This window comes from Cricetulus griseus, chromosome 2, assembly GCF_003668045.3.
Source record: "Cricetulus griseus strain 17A/GY chromosome 2, alternate assembly CriGri-PICRH-1.0, whole genome shotgun sequence".
Classification (NCBI taxonomy): Eukaryota; Metazoa; Chordata; class Mammalia; order Rodentia; family Cricetidae; genus Cricetulus; species Cricetulus griseus.
Genome location: NC_048595.1, coordinates 379,932,501 through 379,955,703, shown reverse-complemented (window position 1 = coordinate 379,955,703; position 23,203 = coordinate 379,932,501). Strand labels below are relative to the sequence as shown.

Here is a 23,203-nt window from a genome sequence, read left to right as displayed (position 1 = left end):
TTGTGACCAACTCCCATGTGACCTGTACTCAGAGTCCTTATTTCAGGACACCTGGGTTCCATCGAGGTCAGCTAGGCCACCACCCCAGGAGGCCAGTGTCCACCTAGTCACTTCCTCATCAAGTCTCCTTAGCTTCCATAAATCAAAGTTCTGTCTCCCACCTCCCATCTCTCTTCTCCCTCTGCTGGACTCCATTCACAGAACCTTTACAGTTGGGTGTGGCTGTTGATTTGGGCTTGCTCCAGGGACTTTTTAGGACTTAGGAGCCCCTGCAGCCTCTTCCCAGTGGGGAGTCAGCTGTGGGCTCTGGACTCTGACTCGCAGAGCTCACACACTTTATGAAACTGCTTCCTTCCACTTGGAAGAAATGTGTTTGGCGCACAGCACAGAGTGAGTCCTCCATACTGTCTCCACCCAGCCCTCACTGCTGGCCCTGCTGTTTAATGTGCTATGCTGCAGTGCCCCAAACGGAGGCCTGCAGCCCCAACAGCTACTGATGGGCACTGCAGGTCACTGCACGGCAGGTGTGATACTCATGCTAGGATCAGGAGACTTCCTAGGAGAGCAGATACAGTTACTAAAGGTAAATAAAGATGTCAGCACAGCTGGGCTGAGGCTGTAGGTCAGTGGCAGAGCGCCTGCCTGTTATACACTGGGCCCTGTGAGCATCTGATACCCAGTCTATTGTGCACCATGACACATTCTCTCCTGGGCTGGACAGATGTCTCAGCAGAGTCCTTGTGACAAGACCTGAAACTGATCCTCAGACATCACATTTAAAACAACTGGGCACGATGTCACATTCCTATAATCTCAGCCTCAAGATGCAGGGACAGTGGATCTTTGGAGTGTGCTGGCCACCAGCTTAGCCTATTTGGAAAGTGTGAGACCATCCCCCAAAAACAGACAGTATAGATGTGAGGATGGTGGCTGGGGAACTATAGCCAAGGGTGACCTCTGACCTGCACATGCACATCATACACGTCCTCACACAGACACACAACAAGGGCACTCCTTGTCCTCTCCTCAGATTAAGATCACCATGGGAACCTTCTCATAACCAAGATTCCCACACCAGTTATGAATCCCCACAGTGTCTCAGTTCTGTTCTCAGATGAGAGCAAGTGCTGGAGAGCTGTGACAAGCTGCCTCCCAGGGAGGGCAGGCCCTGTGGCTTCACCTTCTCCAACAAGTTTGGGTTGGGTGTAGAGGGAGTCTCTGAACCCTAACCACAGCCAACACTTTACAGGAGTGGCTCAAACACAGCCAGGTGGGGACTTGGGCCTCTGCCTGTGATCTCCTTTTCCTCAGGAACTGGAATTGTCTGGCTCAAGGATACAATCAGGCCTCAACTCAACTTGAAATTGGTCCCAGGCAAGGATTAGGGGATGCTACCTCTGCTCATGTCTGCAGAAGTGAAGATCTTCTCCCCCCCCTTTTTTTTATTTGTTTTTTTCAGACAGGGTTTCTCTGTGTAGTTTTGGAGCCTTTCCTGGCACTTGCTCTGGAGACCAGGCTGGCCTTGAACTCACAGAGATCCACCTGCCTCTGCCTCCCGAGTGCTGGGATTAAAGGCATGTGCCACCAACACCTGGCTCTTCTTTTTTTTTTTTTCCTTTCTTTCTTTTTTTTTTGTTTAAATTTCTTCCTATTTTATTCCCTGACACAACTGGACTTTTGGTTTTGTTTTGTTTTGTTTTTTTATGATATGATTAAGCCAACAGCAAGGTGAAATGGATGGCCAGCTCTGAGGCATTTTGCTCAGGACACAAGATGTGAGACCTGCACCCAGGTCAATGTGCCCTGTTGTGCCCACACTCAACTGGGGTCAACCTTGAGGGGAGAACAACTCTGGTCTCTAGCCCCACAACTGGCTTCCTTCACTCTGCAACGGTTTGTGAGAGACTTCTTTCCAAAGGGAACAGTGAAATGATACACAGTCTTGAGACAAGGGTCTGATTCCATTTACATGCAATGTATGAAAAGACACTTGAGGACACTTGGGGAAAGTCTGTTCTTGGATGAACACATGGATGAAAGTCATAAATGGGAGAAAGGGATCTGGGGACATAGCCATTGGTATAACACTTGCCTAGCATGTACAAGGTCTTGAGTTTTTTGCCAGCACCCTGCTTTCCCTGTGTGTGTGTGAGTCCTATTGGGGATGGCATCAGAACCCTTGTGCATCATTGGTGGGAAGATAAAACAGTGCAGCCTCTGCAGACAACAGTTTAGCAACTTCTAAAAGGTCAGTCACACGTTAACCTGGGCTCCAGAAATTCTTTTCTGGCATATCCAAGATCTGGGAGCAAAGACTCAAAAGCTTGCACTCTTGTTATGTAACATTGTTGTCAATTGCCAAAACATGAAACCCCCATGTCTATCAGCAGAGCACTAGACATGGAAAATGAGGTGTGGGGATTGCAAGACGGCTCAGTAGATAAAAGCATGCTTGCAAGCTGACTGAGTTTGATCCATGACACTCAAATGGAGTTAGGAGAGGCTCCCACGTGTCCTGACTTCCACACAAGCATTTCCCTGCCTTACACACACACACACACACACACACACACACACACACACACACACACACAGAAATAAAAATTAAATAAAGAAAAAATAGATGTCAAAAGGATGTTTAAAGAAAAAAACCTCCCAGAGACTTGACTGCCTCTGTCTCTACATGCTGGGATTACAGCCCCCAGGTTGGAACAGCTAGTTTTTGGTGTCACAAAGGTGTGAACATGGACATATGTTTCCCATGGAAGGATCTGGAAAGCTTGATGCTGGGGAGATGAAGCCAGGCACTGAAGGACAAGCATAGGTATCTCATGAAAGTAGAATCAAACAATCAACTTCACAGGGACAGAAAAGTAAATGAGGGTTTTCTGGAGAGATGGGTGAGGACTTAGTTTTTTAATGGGTTCAGTGTTTACTGAGGATAACAGAGCTTGGGCTATAGGAGTTGGTGACAGTTACAAATAAACAATATGTTTAATATTACTCAGCAGTGTACTTACAGGCATCTAAAATGGGGACTATATCTTGTGTGTCTTTACTATGATATGTATATAATTTTAAAAGCACTTTCAAAAAGAGACCACAGGCAATCTATAAAGGCAGCAGGAAGACAGTGGCACTTACCACAGAGAGCCTCCGGTCCCTGTTCAGCACCACACCTGGGGAAAACACAAAGCATGGTAGCTTCAGTGTCACCTGTTACAGGAAGGGACTCACCTGGCTTCCTGGGGACGTCCCAGTCTTTTCACACAGGGCTCATGTCTTCCATCTGGGCTAGAGAAAGTCACCTGTCATCAGGAGCCCTGCACTTCTGCCCTGGGATTATTCTAGTGCAGAGCTTGGTCAAGGCTGTCTGACCACAGCACATGGGCATCTCCTCAGACCCCAAGGGCCAGAGAAGGATGATGATGGAGACACTCAGATTCTCTCATCCTTCCCTCTCCTTCTTGTTGTTTTTAGATTGGATCTCACTGTGAGACCCTTGATGGCCTGGAACTCACTCTGTAGACCAGGCTGGCCTCAACTCACAGAGATCTGCCTGTCTCTGCCTCCAAGTGCTGGGTTTTAAGACATTTGTCTTCACTCTAGGCTCCAACTCTCACCTCAGAGAAAGAAACTGTTCATTTGGTTGTTTAAACACTGGAAAACAGAGAGTAATTGAGACCCCTGGTATCCTTGTCAGACTAGGTCCTGGCCATGTTTGATGGATAATTCTAAACACGTAGAATGGTTTAGCCATGCCCTCCCCTCTGCCACATCTGTGATTCCTAGAGAACTGTGTGCAGAAGTATTGCGAGATCGAAGTTGAGCTGTAGTCCGTAAAGTTAAGATACTTTTATTCAGATAACACCAGCCAATCGCAAGCCAGAGAGTGTCCAGAGGCAGCAGGCTAGGCAGGCTAGGGAGGGTTCCCACGCATCTGCCGCCCTCTTAAGAAAGAACTCCCCAGGCATCATCCTGAACCTCCCCTGACCACGCCCTCACAGGCAAGTCAAGCATACCTGTAGGCGGCTCCTAGGAGGCGGGGCTACAATGCCTACACAGAAGTGTTGGGGGAGGCAAGGCAGCCTCTACTGTCATGTAGGAACTCACAAGCCTTGGAAGTTTCCAGGAATGGAAAAGCCAGCTCTGGGGCCTGCTCTAACAAGGGAAATGGGAAGGGCTGCAGGTGTGAGGGTAGGGAGAGACCTGCCTACAAGTCTGCTCAACTCTCTTGTTTGCAGCCACCAAAGTGAAAAGTGAACAGCCACCAAAGAAAAGGTGTAGTCAGACTTGAACGCCTTCTACAAATGGTCTAAGTCCCCAGTGTGTTAAACACTTAAATGCAAATATAAGCCATGAGGAGTTTTAGAATCAAAGAAGGACACTATTCCAATTCCAGAGTCCATAAAAAGACACAGGTCCAGTGGCAACTCCACAATTCTGCACTCAAGAAAAGAAACCACTCCAAGACTAGTCTAGAGAGAAGTGAGAACTAGAGGGTAGAGGGTTCCAGTTCCATGTCTGCAACATGGGGAAGCTGTTAAAATGAGACAAAGCCAAGGACTGGACATAGAAGGGGGTAGATCCTCACACTTCACTCTGGGGCTTCCAGCCTCCACAGCCTTCATCTAAATTTCCTTTCTCTCTCTGTCTCTCTCTTTCTCTCTATTTGTTTGAGACAAGTTTTCTCTATGTAACTGTCCTGGATATCCTGGAACTCACTGTGTAGACCGGTCTGGCCATGAACTCACAGAGACTTGCCTGCCTCTGCCTCCTGAGTGCTGATATTAATGGAGTACACCACCATCTCCCCTCTGGTGTTATTTATTTATTTATTTATTTATTTATTTATTTATTTAGGTTTTTCAAGACAGGATTCTCTGTGTAGCTTTGGAGCCTATCCTGGTACTCACTCTGTAGATCAGGCTGGCCCTGGTTTTATTTTTTTTTAAAGAACTATTTATTTACTTATTTATTTTTAGGACAGGTTCCACTATAATTTTTCCTTGCATAAATATCTTATGTAGATCAGGCTAGCCTCAAACTCACAGATTTGCCTCTGTTACATACCACCATGCCTGGGCTCATGTTTAGAGGTTTTGTTGTTGTTGTTGTTGTTGTTGTTGTTTTAAAGCAACAGAGAGAAGACAAATATAATGAAAGAGCTTAAAATGGGTGGAGGAGAAGAGGTTTGTTCAGTAGTTAAGAGCACTGGGTGTTCTTCCAGAGGTCTTGGGTTCAAATCCCAGTTCTCATACAGCAGCTCACAACTGTCTATTACTACAGTTGTAAGGAATCCAACAGATATGCATGCAGGAAAAACACCAATGCACACAAAATAAAAGGGAATCATTAAAAAGAAAAAAGAAAATGAAGCTAAAATGATGATTTAGCTGATGTATGTTTGCGAAGGGTTGATAGGGGAAATACTCACACATATACCCTGCAGGAAAAGCAATGCATGAATCCAGAAGCTACTCTGAAGACAAAAGCAATTACGGAAACACTGAAGAATGCTATTTTCTGTAATTATTAGGGTTTTGCCTCTAATTAGAGATTATAGAACTCTTAGATGATAAATGGAATGTTTAATTGTTTTTAGAGCTCTAGCCAGGCACCTGTGACCCCAGACACATAGAAGACCATACGGCTGAGAGATTTTTCTGGTCACCCAACACTGAGGTCACCTCAGCCTAATGAATCCAAGGCAGAGGCTCTGTCCCAACCTGGGCTGGCACTCACAGCCTGTCACCTGTCCTGCTCGATGAAGGGTCCTCTCTGTTCTTGCAGGGAGGGGCCCTTCGGAGGGTTGTACATTCCTCCAGGTCTGGAGTCTGAATGATCAGAGAATGTAAAAATACTTCAGAAAGGAGAGGGACTCAGGACTGGGGAGATGATGAAAAGCCAGACATGACAGCATGTGCCTGTAATCACAGTGGTGAGGAAGTGCTGGCCAGTCAGTCCACCTGAGTCCTTGCCAAGAGAGCCTGTCTCAGAAATAAGGTGGAGGACAGAGGATATGGCCAGCAGGGAAAGGCACTTGCTGTCACGTCTGAAGACCTGAGTTCAGTTCTGGGATCCCCACAGTGGAGGTGAGAAGAGAGAATTGATTCCCATAGATTAAGAGGATTATGGCACTCAGAGATGTACCTGCCTTTGCCTCCCAAGTGTCATAAAGCTTTTTTCAAAAGTGGAGAGGAATTGAGGGAGACACCTACATCCACCCTGGCTCCACACACAAGCACAGGAACACACACACACACACACACACACACACACACACACACACACAAAGGGGGTTCTCTTTCTGTTAGAGTAACCCTTAAGAGACCAGGAGACTCCAATCACATGAACTGTTGTCTCTGCCTTAAGGCCTTGACCCATTTTCCCCCAACCCCCAGCACAACAGCCACTCATGAGGTAGATACATGACTCGCTGCTTTTCTGTCCAATGCCCACTGGACAGGGAGGTTCCTGATGGCAGGGCTGGGTCTCCTCTGCACTTCTCAGACTAGAGGTTAGGAGGTTCCAATTTCTTGAAAGCAAATGTCTAAGACACAAGTTAGCTAGCTGCGTAGAGGGACAAACCTGGGGCCCCAGCAGGAAGGGATGCATGGCTGGAAGAGAGGTGGGGCCAAACACAAGCACCTTGTGGCCTCCTCCTCACCAGCCTTGCCTCCACCAGCCTTGCCTGCTTAAGACCTGGGATCCATGAGGAAGTGAAAGAAGTGCTTGTTTTCTTCCTTCCTTCCTTCAATCCTTTCTTTCTTTCTTTCTTTCTTTCTTTCTTTCTTTCTTTCTTTCTTTCTTTCTTTCTTTCTTTTCCAGACAGGTTACCCTGTTTAGCTTTGGAACCTGACCTGAAACTCGATTTTTAGACCAGGCTAGCCTCAGACTCACAGAGAACCACCTGCCTCTGTCTCCCAAGTGTTGGGTGGTGTGCCATCACCGCCAGGCAAGAAGCACATGTTTTCTAGATAGCAAAGTCACTTTGGTGATGATCTCAAGGGAGATTCAGATGTCCCCTGCTGGCCACAGGCAGATCATGTCAGTCCCTAGGACCCCTAATCCAGCTCCAAGTCCAACCCCACCTTACCTCCTGAAGCCTTTCCCCACAGCTGCCAGACTGAATATTCTAGAATTTAAAATAAGCTGCCACACTTCACTCTTCCCTCTCCTTTCAGTGGAGACCACATGTGTCCCTATGCCAGAGCCCCACCCTCTGCCCCTCAACTGTCAGTGAACCCTGCACTAGAGACTTCTACCCAGCACCCAGAAGTGAACTCCACATCCCTGTGCACCTCTAGGCAAGGGCACCTGTGTTCTGAGGACAGACATAACTAGCCAAGCAGTGGACATCATTTCTGGCCTCTCCATCCAGTAACTGGACTTTCCTCCATTATGAAACTGGGGAATCTGGGCATGAAATGAAGGTGCCCCACAAGGACACAGCTAGCCATGCCCAGTTGGTCCCTTCACTGTATCACTGAGGGAAACTCCTTCTCAGGACAGGCTTGGGGGTTCCCTAAGTATAGTACCTTCCAGGAATCCCTAGGGGGAGGCTGTATGTCTCAAGTCCTACTGACTCCTAAAACACCTTCAGCCTATTGTGCCCAGTCCCTGCCATCTTCCTTGTACACAAGGGATATTCCCTAGCCATCTCTCTGGCCCAGAACATGGGGCATAAAGTAGGTCCTAGGTCCATTCTTGTCCTCTTTGTTAAAAATAAACCCCCAAAAGTGCTAGGAGTCTCCTGAAGCTAGCAAGATGTGTCAGTGGGTAGAGGCACTTGCCACCAAGCCTGAGGATCTGAGTTCATTCCCTGGCATCCACACAGTGAATGGGGAGAACCAACTCTGGAAAGTTGTCCTTTGATCTCTACATGTCCACACACCCATACACACACACACACACACACACACACACACACACACACTAGGCAAATGTAATTGAAAATAAGACAAAAATCAAATAGGTCCTGATGCTTGAACACTCAAGGCAGGCCCTGAGAGAGATGGTCAGCCGCTGCTCTACCTGTGTGTGACTACCTACTGCTTTCTTCCTATTGGAGGCTCAGCCATCTGAAAGTACAGAGATAATTCAGAAGTCTTCCCCCTGCTGGCTGGCTCCCTGTCTGCTCTGGGACTCACCAAAGTCACAGACAGATCCAGCAGAGAATGACAAAGAGGGTATTGTAGTAATATATTGTTTTGATTTATTAAAGCTTGTGTGAGGATTCAGAAAGCAAAGTCAGCCACAACCCATAGAAGCTTGGCACACACCTTTAATTCTAGCAGCCAGAACCTAGGAGGTTATAGTACACTCTGTTACCAAAGGACTCAGGATTAAGAGGTAGATCGATCTCTGTGAGTTGTCCTAGGCCACCTAGATCTATCTACACAAGATTCATCTAGTCCTAAAGAAAAACAGCTCAACGGAAGATGACATCAGCACCTGGGATCACATGCCTTTAAACCCAGCATTAGGGAGGTATGTAGGACAGGACCAAAGTGTCTGAGAATAGGAGCATTCATCCTCCAGACACATTTAGGAAAGGAGGATTCATTCTCCAGGCATGGGGAGAATAGCATTCTACCTCCCTTGTTAGAGGTAAGAGCTCTCTGGTAGCTTGACTTCTTTGCTTCCCTGATCTTAAGCTTAAGCCCCAATATCAGGCTCTGGGTCTCTTATTTTTTTTATGTTACAGTCACTGGGGATACAAACAAGGCCCTTGGAGCCTCTGGATGTGTCCTATGGGGATGTCTGTGTTGCTAGTCTCCATGTCTCACAGACAGGGATGACTGTCTTGTTAGTCTCCATGTCTCACAGACAGGGATGACTGTCTTGTTAGTCTCCATGTCTCACAGACAGGGATAACTGTCTTGTTAGTCTCCATGTCTCACAGACAGGGATGACTGTGTCTGTGGGTCCCTCCATTTCTCACAGGCAGCTAGAAAGCACTGCTTTTCCATAAGGCCTTTTCCTTTCAAACATAGGCAGCTGTCCCAGCTCCCCTGCCAAGTGTTTCTGTGAAACTACTCAAGTCAGACAGATCTGCTTCTGACTGAATGCTGCTAGGCTTATGACAGGAATTTCAGCATGGAGGGGGCAGGATGATCTGGCCAGAGGCTGGTAGGGCCTGTGCCTGTGTCCTTAGGGCTTGGTCCTGACATAGATGGGTTTCCACTTTGCAGAATACTTCCAGCTTCTGTTGTGTGTTTCAGTCAGGGTCTTACTCTGTAGTCCAGGCTTGCCCAACAGCACTATCTTACCACCTCAGCCTCTCAAGTGCTAGGGTTTCAGGCTGGCATGCCACCACACCTGTCTTAAAGCATGGGCTATGGTTTGGAACTCATGTTTAGACAAGGATGTGCATAAGGCTGTTTGCCTCATGGCTCTCTCCTGATCCTTGTTAAATCCTGGTTAAATTGGCTTTAGCTCAATGTCCTGCCTTTGTTGGGAACTCCCTTTGGTCAGAAGTGGATGCCTACAACCTCTTCCTCAACTGTGTTAACCAGACAGAGAGAGAGAGAGAGAGAGAGAGAGAGAGAGAGAGAGAGAGAGAGTTGGGGCTAGAGGCCCAGAACAATGCTTTCCTAACACTGTATCCAGAGAGCGAGCGGGATCTGATTCTACCTTCTCCTAAGCTAATTCTGCTACTTAGGGGTGCTTCCACAGCAGTGCTCCCACCCCTTTCCTGCTCTGAATCAAAGGGCTCATCTTCTCAGCAATGCCCACTGTCTCCATAGTAACCATTCAGCATCTGTGCCAACATTTCAGGCAACACGGGGCCGAGTCAGTCAGATTCTCTGGTCTGACTGGGATAATGCCTCATATGGATTAGCCCCTTTCTATACAGGGAACCCCTGGGTTAGCCATCTTTGTGGGGCACAAAAGCCTAGGCTCTCACCTTCAATTGGGTTTGTAGGAAAATGAGATAGGCTCAGGAGTAAAACATGAAAGATCAGAAAGGCAGTCTTCAACATAACACCCCGGGCTTGCTCCCTGTGGGTCTCACTGTGTCATTCTATCCTAATGTACAGGTACAATGTGCAGCCCAGGAGGCCTCTTTCAGCACTTGGAATTCTAGTCACACAGGACAGGGGTTCCCACATGACAACATGTCTCTGTGAGGGGTCTGTTGGCTCCAGTGCACAGCATCCCCTGGTGACTTCTTCCTCTTGCCCAACAGGATTTCACAACTTGCCCAACCCCCATGTACTAGGTAGGTGGAGGGAAACCTACTTCTTTTGGTTCTGCAGAAATTAATTTTCACAACCTCAATTGAGCCTGACAGCCTGTGAGAGCAACGATCTACTGACCTTCTTTGTCTATTTCCTAACACACCTGGGGGAGTCCCATGGTTGGTCAACTGGCACAAACAAGAACCTAACCTTGTTTTTTGTGCCAATTTGAGGCCCTTCTTTTCTCATTACACCACCTTACTCAAGCTTTTAACTCACCTGATTGCTCCAAGCCCCTCCCAGGGCACTCACATTCATTCATTCATTGTTTATTTGTGAGTATGCTTAATGTGAACTTGGTCAGGCTTTACAATCACCATGGAAACAAACCTGTGGCCTGTCTCTGAGGAGTTTCTAGATGAGACTGAGTTGGGGAGGTCTACCCTGACTCTGGGCAACACTATCCTGTGGCCTGGGATCTGAAACTGAACAACTGTGAGCTGAAAACCAGCATTAATTTCGCTCTGTTTCCTTGCTGTGCTCATAATATGACCAGCTGCCCCTGCTCCTGCCGCCATACCCTCCCCATCACGATGCACAGTCCCCTGTGACTGAGAGCCAAAATAAACCCTTATCCTCCAAGTTGCCACACACTGTCTGCTTCAGCAACAGACATGTGTCTAAAGCTTTTTTATCATCTGTTTTCCTCCTAAAATTTACTTTTTCTGCTCAGTCTCCTCCTTGCCCAGGCCCAGGAGGTGTCATTTCCACAAAGGGCATTTGTAAATGTTGCCCCCTGGAGTTGTTCCATCTCTACAGACTGGCAGCTTCCTTGAGACTGGGACAGTGTGGCTCAGGGCCACACTCACTGTCTTGATGGGGAATGCAACTCTCAGGACCTTAGTGAAAGTTTCTTGACAAATACACGGGAGAAGTTATATAGAAGAGACCATCACATGAGAGGCTGCCAGAGCCACAGCACCTCCTCCCTATAGGGCCAGCAGGGCACGGCCATGACAGTCACCAACTACAGTCCCAGTGCCTACCAACCTTCAAACAGAGTGTGGTTTTCTACAACGGTTATGTGACCTTGTATCAGGTACTCGGCAATTTGCAGCCTCAGTTTCCCCTGCTCTCACATGGCTGTGTGCAAGGCAATGGAAGAGTCAAGGAAACACTTTGGGCAAAAAATATCAGCTTGGCACAAGCAAGCCCCCATGTCATCCCTCAGTAATAACAGAAGGTGAGTAATTAATTACCTGTGGCCATCTTTGTGGTTCCTCTCTGCAGCAGGAGTTCCCCACATTCTTTATTCAATTGGCTATTTTTATTCAGGAGCCTGGGGAGACAGAAAGACACTAAAGGAACTATGCCTTGATCAGGAGCAGGGGTTGGACAGAAAGGAGATCAGGCAGCTGGATATGGTGTGCCCATCTTTAATTCCAGCGCCTAAGGAGGCTGAGGCAGAAAGATTTGAATTCAAGACCAGTGGTGGCTTCATTATGAGTTCAAGAACAGCCTGAATTAAAGCTAAATCCCTCGAAAATGAACAAACAAACAAGAAAGGCTAGGGATATGGCTCAGGGGTAAAGTGCTTGAGGGCTTAGGTTCAATCTCCACAAAGGATTTAAGGGAGGAGGAAGAGAAATGGAGGGAAGGGAGGCTACCCATGAACTATGTGTATGTCTTTCTGAACCACTGGGGTATTTGCAGCATCAGTGTGTCTGCCTCTCATTCTGTGTGTGTGTGTGTGTCCACTCCTCTAGACAACAACAAAAGAGCAAAGCCCAGTGCTACTGTGCACACTTCCAGATGCAGTGAATACAAATATGACCAGGGCATTCCTGGTCGGGTCATGGGTACAATTTTAGAGGCTGACAATGACTCACGGCAGTGTGAATTTTCTGGGATATAAGCTACCAGACATTTCCAGCAGGAAAATGGGAGAAAAACTGAAGGTAATTTTTAAGTAGCCCAAGATTGGTAGTGAGAGGGCAGAGATGAGCCAACAGAGAATGAACTTGAGGGGAAAGAAAGAGCCCCTCATACACACACAACATGAGTAAAGAGTGGTGGTGACAACAAGGGGCTTCTGAGAAGTGTCCTGGAGTCCATACCAGGGAGGTAAAGGACATTGTGAGGAGCCTGAGAAAGCAGGAGGAGAAGGAGGAAGCTGAACCTTCTCCCTACTTGGAGAGTGTCCACCCAGGGCACACAAGTCCTAGCCCTCCTCCGCCCTGCCCTCGCTGCCAGCACCCACCTCTGCAATATCTCCTCCATGCTGGACACCCTCAAGGAATTCTGGGAAGCTTCCACATGTAACATGTGCTCTATGTTCCTCCGTTTGTAGGTCACGATGTTCTCTGTTTCCTAAGGATTCAGCCAGAGCTGGTGAATAGGGACACCCCAGAGAGGGACAAGACCCATTCCCTGGTCCTGCCTGCTGCCCTCGGTGCCTCTCTGAGGGGCATCAGCCCCTGGTAGTTATCCTCTTTAATGTGCTGTGTCATTCAGCACAGGCTTGCATGGAACAGCTAGAGGCTGTGCTTTGTAGAATGTGACACTAGGTTTGCACTGAGGGCAAGCTATTTCACTAACTTCAGTCAATGCTGTCATTTCTGATGACAAGTCACAGGAGCAGGTAGGCGAGGTGAACGGGTTTGAGATTCCATCGGCTATACATCATGGAGTAATGGCAGGTTCAGAGTTTGGAGACTCACAGCCACCCAGTACCAACCAGGAGGATGTCCCAAGGCTCTATACTTGTTTCATCAGCGAGACAATACAGAGACCAAAGGGCAAAGTTTAGCACAACCTGGGTATTGGGTTCCACACTAACCCGTGAGTGAATGGTTCATGCAATGAAAACTTACTGAGTGCTTCCAGTGTGCAGGAACTTAAGACACAGGGATAAAACACTATTTCCAGCCAGCCAGTGGTAGCAAACCTTTAATCCCAGCACTTGGGAGGAAGAGGCAGGAGGATATCTATGAGTTTGAGGTCTGACTACAGAGCCAGTTCCAAGAGAGCAAAAACTACACAGAAAAACCATGTCTGAAAAAACAAACAACAAAGCAAACAACAACAAAAAACCCTAATTCTAGTTAGGAGGTTGGGGCAGGAGGATTGCCAGGAATTCATGGCCAGCCTTGATTACAGAATGCAGTCCTGGCTCAAAAAAGAAAGAATGAGTTGTTGTCCTCCAGGAAGGTGTGGACATTTTGTAAATGAGAAAATGGGAAGATGGAAATTGACACAGTGGTGTCCTCTGGAGCAAACTAACTTCCTTAAGGTAACACATTAGGTAAAGGACAGAGCCTAGTCTCAGATACAGGGACAGTACTGGCTGTCGTCACTACTGCTGCTGGTATTTTTCTATCAGCCACACTCACTGTCAATATATAGGGTTGTGTTCCGTGTGCACAGCACAGAGGAATTGGTTAGGTGTTAGGGCAGGGAGCTTCCTGTGGCCCAGAACTTCCTCCACCCATGGCTGCCCCCTTCATCTACCTTCTGCTGTTTCACAGTCTATGCTGGATACACCAGCATTCTGCAGAATCCAGGCCACAGAATGCGCCTCCCAAGAGTTCCCATACCGTGTCCCTGACAATCTTAGGGTCACAAGCTTCACCATACTGCCCTCTCTGGGGGACATCCCTGGTTAATTGTCCCTCTCTGCCACACTCTCCTGGTCCTTCATGTCCACAGGAGACAGAGATGAAGGTAACCCCTCAAAGTCTAGGGTCCCCATGACAGCCTCCAAGAAGCCTCTCCCTACATTAGAATCCAGGAGAAATGGCAACGTGTCCAGCAAGATAAGTTTGTCCACCATCTCAGGGAAGATGCAGGAGAACTAGAAAGTGACAACAGAGGAGTAAGTGAGTGGGTGAAGGCACAGATGTCAACAGAGCTAGAGTCTGCTGTCCCTTCAGTGTGCTTCTCCCAGACCCAGTCTCAGACCGCAATAACCCTAGATGGGACATGAAGAAACGCTACAGGGAACCATTGCCAGGACACAGTGTACATGAGAAGTTGCCTCTGGCTAAGGAGGTACTGTTTACCTACTGTATCCACTGTATAAAGGGTTCTTCCTTTCCTACCTCCCACTGGTCTCTCCACCAACACCCCCAGAAAGGTCCCAGGTGACCCCAGAACAGCCAGCTACTCACCATGCCACCCACAGTGCCACCTGCCAGACAAGAAAGCAGAGCTGACATCTATGTGACCCCTCTCCAGCTCCCAATGCTCCCCCAGCCCTTTCTTATGGGGCTGCCCCATCCCCAGCTCCTCTCCCACCATGGGGTTGGGACTCTTCATCTGCAATGAGGAGCTTCTCCCTGGGCCACCAAGGTCTCTCCATTGAAAACACTAACAAGGACACTCCGCACCCCCTCTGAGACCAGAGGCACAGTCCCTAAAGTAAGCATATGAGGACTCCCTTCCTCCTCAGAGGGGCAGGAAAAGGCACCAGATACCACTGTGTCAAATTTTCTCCCCCTCATATAGCCCTCCAGAAATCTCAGGGCCATTGTAAAGCTGACTCACCAAAACTGTGGCCCAGGAGGGAGAAGCGAGTCCATTTAAATGCTGAAAACAGAAATTTAAAAAGAAGGTTGGCATGGTCCAGCCTTACTCTAAACTTTTTCCTGTGTCCTGGCTTGGGACTCCCCCCACCCGGGAGACCAGCTGAGGGGGCTCAGCTCCACTGTGAGAAGCTCCTAGTGGAGGAAGCAAGCTCTTCTCAGTTGCTGGGAGAACTGGAGCTGGACCCCAGGCATCCATTCCCAACCACTACTGTCTCCCAGACACTGCATCTGACCACCTAGGAAGAGAGGGGATGTGGCAGGGGATTCCCCCAACACACACATAACCCCTTCATGGCACTCGCTCTGGCTCTTGCTCACCTGCTGCCACCCTTCGGACCTCACTCACAAAATTGTGGTGGTAATACGGGAGACCTGGGCTGTAATGGGAGGAGAGCCCATGGCCCCCGAAATCCATGGCCACATAATGAAAATCTGCAGCAGAGAGAAGAGGAAGAGGAGGGGGTCTATGTGTCAGCTTCCACCCCTCCCCTGTCCCTCAGCCCATAGCCCCACCTTGTGGAAGAAGAGGAATGAGTCTGTCAAAGGAGTTGGCATTTTCAAGCCAGGCATGCAGGCAGAGAACTGGAGGGTTCTTCTGGGAGCCCCAGACTTTGACAGCAATGTGACCCCAAGGCACAGCCAGCCTCAACTCTGAGAACAGACCTGTAAGGCAGAACCAGTCATTTGTCCCCTGCATCCATGAACCCAGCACTTCCTCAGCCCCTCATCTATGTATGTTCCAGCATGCATGGGCATTGGTGCTACTGTCCTGGCTCTGGACAGACAGACTGCCTAATACCCTGAGGAGGGAAAGCCAATCAGGTCCCCTGGGTGAGAGACAGCTGGATAGGCCTTTTGGATGTAACTATTGGTGTTGGAACAAACACCAATAGTTGGAAGCACTTCGGTTGGTGGCTGCTGCTTGAACCCTGCCACTTGGGGCTGTGTGACCTTGGACTGGTTGCTTCAAACCTCTTTATCCTCAGTCCTTTTCTGTTAAACTGGAGTAAACAGATTACAGTGCCTCTTAACTATGGGACCCTTTCTAAGAATCCCCATGGGTGCCTGAAACTTCAAGCATTAATGAACCCCATACAATGAATGCTATCTATGCTTTTTCATATATTTGTATATGTATATATCTACACACACACACACACACACACACACGTTCACACAAGCCAACTGCCCACATGGTGACTGAGAAACAAGGAGATACATAGTCATTCAGAGAGGATTCAAGGCAGAAAGCATGGTTCCTGGACTCCAGCTGGGCCCACTCAGGTCAGCTGTCCCAGAGCTGGCCCTCTCATGCTGCTGGCCCCAAAGTTGAACCCCAAATACCAATAGACACACTCCTCTAATCTAAGTGCTATCCGAACTCAGCAGCCATGTGGCTCATTCGGATCCCACAGTCTGGCTCTGCTGAATTCCAGAGCTGATGACTAGGCCTGGATAGGCAGTAGGGAGGGCTGTGGGTGTCAGCTCTCTCAGCTAGAGTAAGTGAGTGGGTTCATGGGGGATCTCATTAGGCCTCCCCCTTCCCACTCTGATCTAAGAGGCCCCAGGGACATTTTCACCCATTGCTGTGTCTGTGTGGCTGTCACTCCTTGTCCAGAAGGTCACAGGAACAGGAAGGACTCAGAAGTTAGATCCCTGCCCGCTGACTTTTCATCCAGGCTAGCCACAGTCCAATGGGTCTCCTCCCAGACAGTCCCTGTCCAAACCCCAGTTCCACCCCCACAAGCTCCTACTACAGTCCCTGAGCCCATCAAGCTGTTCCCGCCCTACTTAGGCCCCGCCTTCCTTTGGTCTCTGGCCAGTGAGACCCACAGAGATTCTGGCACTGCCCAGCTCCTGGCTCAGGCTGGGCTGCTAAGGTGGGTGCTGTGGTGGGCTATGGTGGAGAGAGCAGACAAGTTTCTGAAGGACATGTAGGTGGCAGGACCAATTCCTGGGCAGGCCCACATGGTACTAGGTGTTAAACAAGTCCCCTGTGGCCCCATGGCGATCAAAGCATGTTGGCCGAGTGTGTCACAGTGTTTCATGTCATCCGTGTGAGCACTGTGGCCCTCATTTGCACCAGGCACTATCTACTTTGATAATTGAATGAGTAAATGAATGTATTGTAATTGATGGGTCTGTGGAAACAGCCCCCAGGCAAGGAAAGATTCTAAACAGTTTCAGTCCAGAAAAGGTGAAAAACCCGGAGTCAGGCTGTGGGTATGTTACACTCAGAATGCTGGTAAAGGCAGATGGTGACTGGAGGCCAGCCTGGGATACACTTTGAGATTCAACCCGGACAAACCCACCCTAAAACAAAACCCTAGGAACCCAAATCACAAAACACTCCCCTAGTGAACACATGCAAGCATTATACTTTATAGTATAAGAAGAAATCCACACCTCTTGCACTTTTGAAATTTTCCAGGCTAACCTCTGGGAACAGGAGTTGATCTCAGGAGCAGAGTGGCTCACTGTCCTAACCAGTGAGCCACAGACCCAGTCACTGAGGAAATCAGTGTGGCGAGTTCCCTAAAGGGTGACAGGACAGACCCTGTGAAAAGAGGGTTGCAGGAGGTTAAGCGAAGGCTGGGCAGGGCCACTGTGTAGAGAAAGTTGAGACTGGGAAGTAATGGGGCCACAGGACTGAGTGATTTGACTCTGGGGAGGTTAGGAGATGGGACAACGCAAACTTTTCTGTTCTATTTGTTCTTTGAGACAGGGTTGGGACTAACAATGTAGCTGAGGATGAGCTTGAATTGAGCCTCCTGGCTCCCCCTCCACAATACTTGGGTTACAAGATTGATTGTTTTATGGAAATAGGAGATCAAATTCTGGGTTAGTGCGTGCCAGGCACACACACACAAGCCTTAGCTACACTCCCAGCACCATGAGAGCTTTTCTATACGCTACAAGCAGTGCTACATATGTTGAAGAAATTATTTCATTCCCCAAGGAAATGGACTTTCACTGAATTATGTGGAGCACAGATACTCATGGTGACTGCCAGGCTGGCTGGTGTCTTTGCCAAAGACACTTGTACTTGGGCAGCAGTCTCCAGCCTGCCTGACTTCTGGGTTGGCATCTCAGAAGATGTACCTTTGACCTCAAAACTCCCTTGGTTCAACCAGATCCTTCAACAGACCTGGCCTCAGCTGGCTCCTGTCTGTCCTGCTGGCCCCATGACCTCAGCCATCCTCCCTCCATCCAGCCTCATCCTCATCCTCACATTCCAGTATTATCCAGCCTTTTTCTTGCCTGCCTCTCCCCGTTCCTCTCCTGTGATCCCCTTGGATTCCATGCTTATGGCCCTATAAGGCAATCCACTTCCTGCCATGCCCTCTACTCCACCCCAGTACTACCACAAGCTCCCACAAGTCCATCTATCCCAACTCTGCTTTTACCTCTGTGTGAGAATCCAGATGCTTTTGGATGCCAGCTAGGGAGAGGTAGATCTCCTTCAACAGCATTAGAGGATGCCAGGGGCCCTTATTTTCTCCTTTACATGAGAACCCTGTGCTGTCCCCTGTACCAGGCTTTTTATTTTGGACCACCCACCAGCACCCAAACCATGACACAGAGAGACTAATTAGTTATGAGTGCTCAGCCTAGCTTACACTCATTTCTGCTAGTTCTTTTAACTTAATCTATTTTTCTTTACCTTTTGCTTTGGGGCTTTTTACCTTTTTTATTTTTTTTTCTGTATGTATGTATTACTATCTGCAGGATATCAGATGCCTGGCATCTGGGCCTGGGTGTCTCCCTCGTTTTCTCCTCTCTTCTTCCTCATTCTTCCCTTCCTTTCTCCCTCTCACTCTTTTTCTCATAGTCTCTCTGCCTGCCAGCCCTGCATATCCTTTCTCCTAACCAGCTATTGGCCATTCCACTTTTCATTAAACCAATCAGGTGCCTTAGGCTGGCAAGGTGAAACAAATGCAACACATCTTTCCAAAATTAAACAAATGCAGCACAAACAAAAGTAACACAGGGGGCTGGAGAGATGGCTCAGAGGCTAAGAGCACTGACTGTTCTTCCAGAGGTCCTGAGTTCAATTCCCTGCAACCACATGGTGACTCACAACCATCCGTTATGAGATCTGGTGCCCTCTTCTGGTGCGCAAATACACATGGAAGCAGAATGTTGTATACAAAATAAATAAATAAAATCTTTTTTAAAAAAAGTAACACAGCTTTCCACATTTAAAGTAATATTACGCAGCATAAACAAATGGAACACATCTTTGCCTAATTAAAATAATAACCCCCCCACAGTCCATTCACTGCACTTGTCTCTAGCTTTCTATACCTCTAAGCCAGAATGCTGTCCCTTCCACCTTTCCCCTGCAAGTCTACCCTCTTTTCAAGGCTTGGTTTCAAAAGTCAGCTTCCCCAGAAGTCCTTTTAGTCCTCCCTGATGGAAATGTCACCTTGCCTGTGTTCACACTGTTGCTACCTGCCTTTCACCTGGACTTGGGTCTAGCTCGCTGTCAATCTCTCAATCTCTCTCTCTCTCTGGATGCATTTTGCCTTCTTTTCCTTTTCTTTCTTTTTTTCCTGTTTTTTTGAGACAGGGTTTCGCTGTGTAGCTCTGGCTGTCCTGAAAATAGCTCTGAAGACTAGGCTGGCCTGGAACTCACAGAGCTCTGCCTCTACCTGCCGCCCCCCACCCCCACCCCGTGCTAGGATTAAAGGCGTATACCACCACCTCACACTGGCTTCTGAAAAGTAGGATATGGTTGTTTTAAAACTATTTTCCCCTAACATTTACCAGAAGGCCTTGCACCCAGGAGGGATTCAGCCAACGACTGACAATTGGATTGGCTGAGAAAGGCTAAGGTCAGGCTGCCCCAGGCTCTCTCTAGGGGCTCACACAAGCACCTGCACCAGTGCAGAGAGGGTGGGTTGAATTTGTGAGTGTTTTCTAAGGTCTTGTGTCCTTACCAGTGCTTACTCTTCCCTGGAATTGGAACAGCAGGCACTTCTGGAGAGGTGGAAGGGATTTCATAAATGCTCACATCCCCAGCTGAGAGAGACAAGAGTTCCCCAGGAGTTTCCTTCCCCATCAGCAAGAGGAAACCCCAGCTAAGTCTATGAAATGGAAATCACCCCTGACACTAAACACAGCATGGGATCCTGGAACAGAAAAAGAAGAGGAAGATCTGGTGGAGTCTACATGAAACCTAGAGCGTAGCTAACAGCAGCAGACCAGTGTTTATCTCTGTCTGTCTATGGCTTGTAAGAGGATAACTGTGTAGGAAGAGGGGTGGTGGTGTATAAAGGAAGTTCTGGACTCTCGTTGCAGTTTTTTCCCCCTATAAATAAAAAATTATATCAAATTTTTTGTTGTTGTTGTTTGTTTTTGTTTTGTTTTCCGAGACAGGGTTTCTCTGTAGGTTTGGAGACTATCCTGGAACTAGCTCTTGCAGACCAGGCTGGCCTTGAATTCATAGAGATCTGCCTGCCTCTGCCTCCCGAGTGCTGGGATTAAAGGCATGCACCACCACTGCCCGGCAAATTATACCAAAATTTAAGTTTACTTTTGCAGAAAGAAATTCAGACCAGAGTCTTGCATGGTGACACAAGTCTCTAATCTCAGAGGTTGAGGGGCCCAGCTAGGAAGATCTCAAGTTCAAGGCCAGTGTAGGCTACAAAGGAAGACTGTTTCAAAACAACAACAAACTTAACCAGACATGGTAGCACAAGTCTGTAATCCCAGCACCCAGCAAGCAGAGGCAGGAGGATCTCTGTGAGTTACATGCCAGCCAGGGCTAAATAGTGAGACCCTATCTCAAGAAACAAGACAACTCAAAAAATTCAAATGAGAAGACGTTTTAAAAGAATTATTCTTATTTATTTATTTACTTATTTGAGACAGGGTTTAGTCAGAAAGGGCTTGTTATATTATGGGGGAATTGTTTGTTGAGAAGAAATACAAATCTGTGTGTTTCATCACCTTGGTTGTCTCGGGTGGTTGATCTTTACTCTCAACATGACTGAATTTAGAATCATACTGGAAATAGACTTTTGAGCATGTCTGTGAGGGATTTTCTAAAATTAGATTGTTTTATGTGGGAAACTAACCCCCACCACACATACACACCTTACCTATGGCAACACCATGCTATTGGCTGAAGTTCCAGGCAGAATGAAAAGGAGACAGCCAGCTGGGCACCAGCATCCATCTCTCTCCACTTCCCACTATGATGGACTGTATGCTCTAACTGTGAGCAAATACAATCTCTTTTGTATTAGTTACTGTTCTGCTGCTGTGATGAGGCACCCTGGCTAAAGCAGCTTAAGGGTTAAGGGTCTGGTCTGGCTTGTGGTTTCAGAGGGACAGAGTCCAACATAGTGGGGGACGGATGGCTGGTGGAGCATGAAGCTGGCTGGCTGGTCACCTTTTCAACCACGGATCAAGAAGCAGAGAGAGAGAGAGAGAGAGAGAGGCAGGGCAGGTCTGTAAACCTTCAAAGCCCACCCTAGTGCTGTGTTTCTTTCTTTCAGCAAGGCTCTACATCCTAAAACTTCCATAACCTCTCCAGTCAGCTCCACCAACTAGAGAGCAAGAGTCCAAATACCTGAGCCTGTGGGGAGCATTTCTCACTTAAACACCTCAGTTCTGGCCCAGTGGTGGCACACACTTTTAATCCCAGCACTCAGAAGGCAGAGGCAGGTGGATCTCTGAGTTTGAGGCCAGCCTGGTCTACCGAGTGAGTTGTAGGACAGCCAGGACTACTCTGACTCAAAAATCAAGTCAAACAAACAAATAGCAAAAACACAAAAAACCACCATAGTTCCAAAGTCTGGCCCAAATACAGTCTTAGGGTGGAGGGGACTGAGACTCTTAGATGCACAAATAGAAACAAATGCACCTTACTCCATCTTTTTCCATGTTCTTCACATGAAAGTTTGTTTATTTGCTGCTGACAGGGATGGAAGCAGGAACTCACTCAGGCTAGCCACTGAGCAGCACATATGGCTCCCAGGTAGGATCATTTTTTATGACTCTGTTTCCAAATATATTGACTCTTCTGTCATCTTGGGTCATTATTGAGTCCATTCAATGCATTTTTAAGTCTCAGGTATGGCACCAGTTTTAGAATTTGCATTTGGGATGGGACTGTACTCAGAAGGCAGGATGAGGAAGGAAGATTGTGAGTTCAAGGCCACCCAAGGCCTATATAGAAAGAACCTGTCTCAAAACAAACCTTATAGGGAGTTTGGGTACTAAATTATTTTGGGGCACACTTTCTCTGAAATAGGACATAAGAAAATCCACATGAACAGGAAAGGGAATGATAAAAACTCTTAGCAAAGAAACAAGCAAACAGAATCAAATGTGTCTTAGTTAGGGTTTCTGTTGCTGTGAAGAGACCATTACCACCGCAACTCTTATAAAGAGAAACATTTAATTGGGGCTGGCTTACAGTTCAGAGGTTTAGTCCATTGTCATCATGCTACGGAGCAAGGCAGCAGGCAGACAGACATGGTGCTGGAGCTGAGAGTCCTTAAATCTTGATCCAAAGGCCACAGGAAGTGAACTGAGACACTGGGCAGGGCTTGAGCATATATGAGTCCTCAAAACCTGCCTAGTGAGTTCAGGCCCAGCATGGAGAACATAGTGAGACCCTAACATAAAACAAAACAAGGAAGTATTAATTCCTCTCTTAACACAAGGTCTTATTCTGTAGCCCAAGCTGGTCTCAGATATTCAGGAACCCTTTGTCTCAGTCTGGTGAGCCTTAAAGTCCTAGATTTGCTCTAGATTAATTTTTTCTCTTTCTTTGAATATTGAAAGGTTTAGGGTTTTTTCCTGGTTATTTTGAATGATACAAGTTGGGCTTTTCTTATTCTCTCAAATACTACTGATTTGCCCATTTCCCCTCCTCCCTTCACTGCTTTTCCTGCCTGTGCCACCTGAGTTCAGAACTGCAGCTCTGCTTTGCCATACCTGGCCTGCATTCTTGCTTCTTTTGAGAACTCTCTGTTCAGTTCTTTTTGTTCCTTTATTGGTTTGATTGTTTGGCTCTCTAGTGTTTAGTTATGTAAGCTCTTTATATATTTCGCATATTAATCTTCAGGTGAATAGCCTGCAAAGATTTTTCACCTTTGCCCCATTTCTTAGCCTAGCAAATAAATAAATGTTAAGAAAAGAAAAAAGTTCCTAAGGTAAATGGCCCCATCTCTTCACAGACCTGACCTCACCAGAATAAAGTTGGGGAGGTCAGCTGTTCTAGATAAGAAGATTTAGTGGTGCTACCTGATACTTGATGGATCACTGTTCAGAAACAAACAAAAACAACAACAACAAACCAGATATAAACCTTGTAAGAAGCAGAGAAAATTCAAGTCCAGGATGTAGCTCAGTAGAGTGCTTGCCTAGCATTCTTGAAGCCTTGAGTTTTGGTCCTCAGCACCACATAAACCA

General features: G+C 47.5%; 1 protein-coding gene across 1 annotated transcript in view; it reads right to left on the bottom strand.

Annotated features, from left to right (window-relative positions):
• The window catches only part of Serhl2 (serine hydrolase like 2), a 110,249-nt gene that overhangs the window by 21,875 nt on the left and 65,171 nt on the right, over positions 1-23,203 (bottom strand). The window contains exons 4-11 of the mRNA XM_035438811.1: positions 15,287-15,436; positions 15,092-15,205; positions 14,733-14,774; positions 14,357-14,376; positions 13,966-14,040; positions 12,448-12,557; positions 11,447-11,526; positions 3,145-3,179 (exon numbers count right to left, since the gene is read on the bottom strand). Of these exons, the coding sequence (XP_035294702.1) occupies positions 3,145-3,179; positions 11,447-11,526; positions 12,448-12,557; positions 13,966-14,040; positions 14,357-14,376; positions 14,733-14,774; positions 15,092-15,205; positions 15,287-15,436 (626 nt within the window). The remainder of the gene's footprint in view (positions 1-3,144; positions 3,180-11,446; positions 11,527-12,447; positions 12,558-13,965; positions 14,041-14,356; positions 14,377-14,732; positions 14,775-15,091; positions 15,206-15,286; positions 15,437-23,203) is intronic.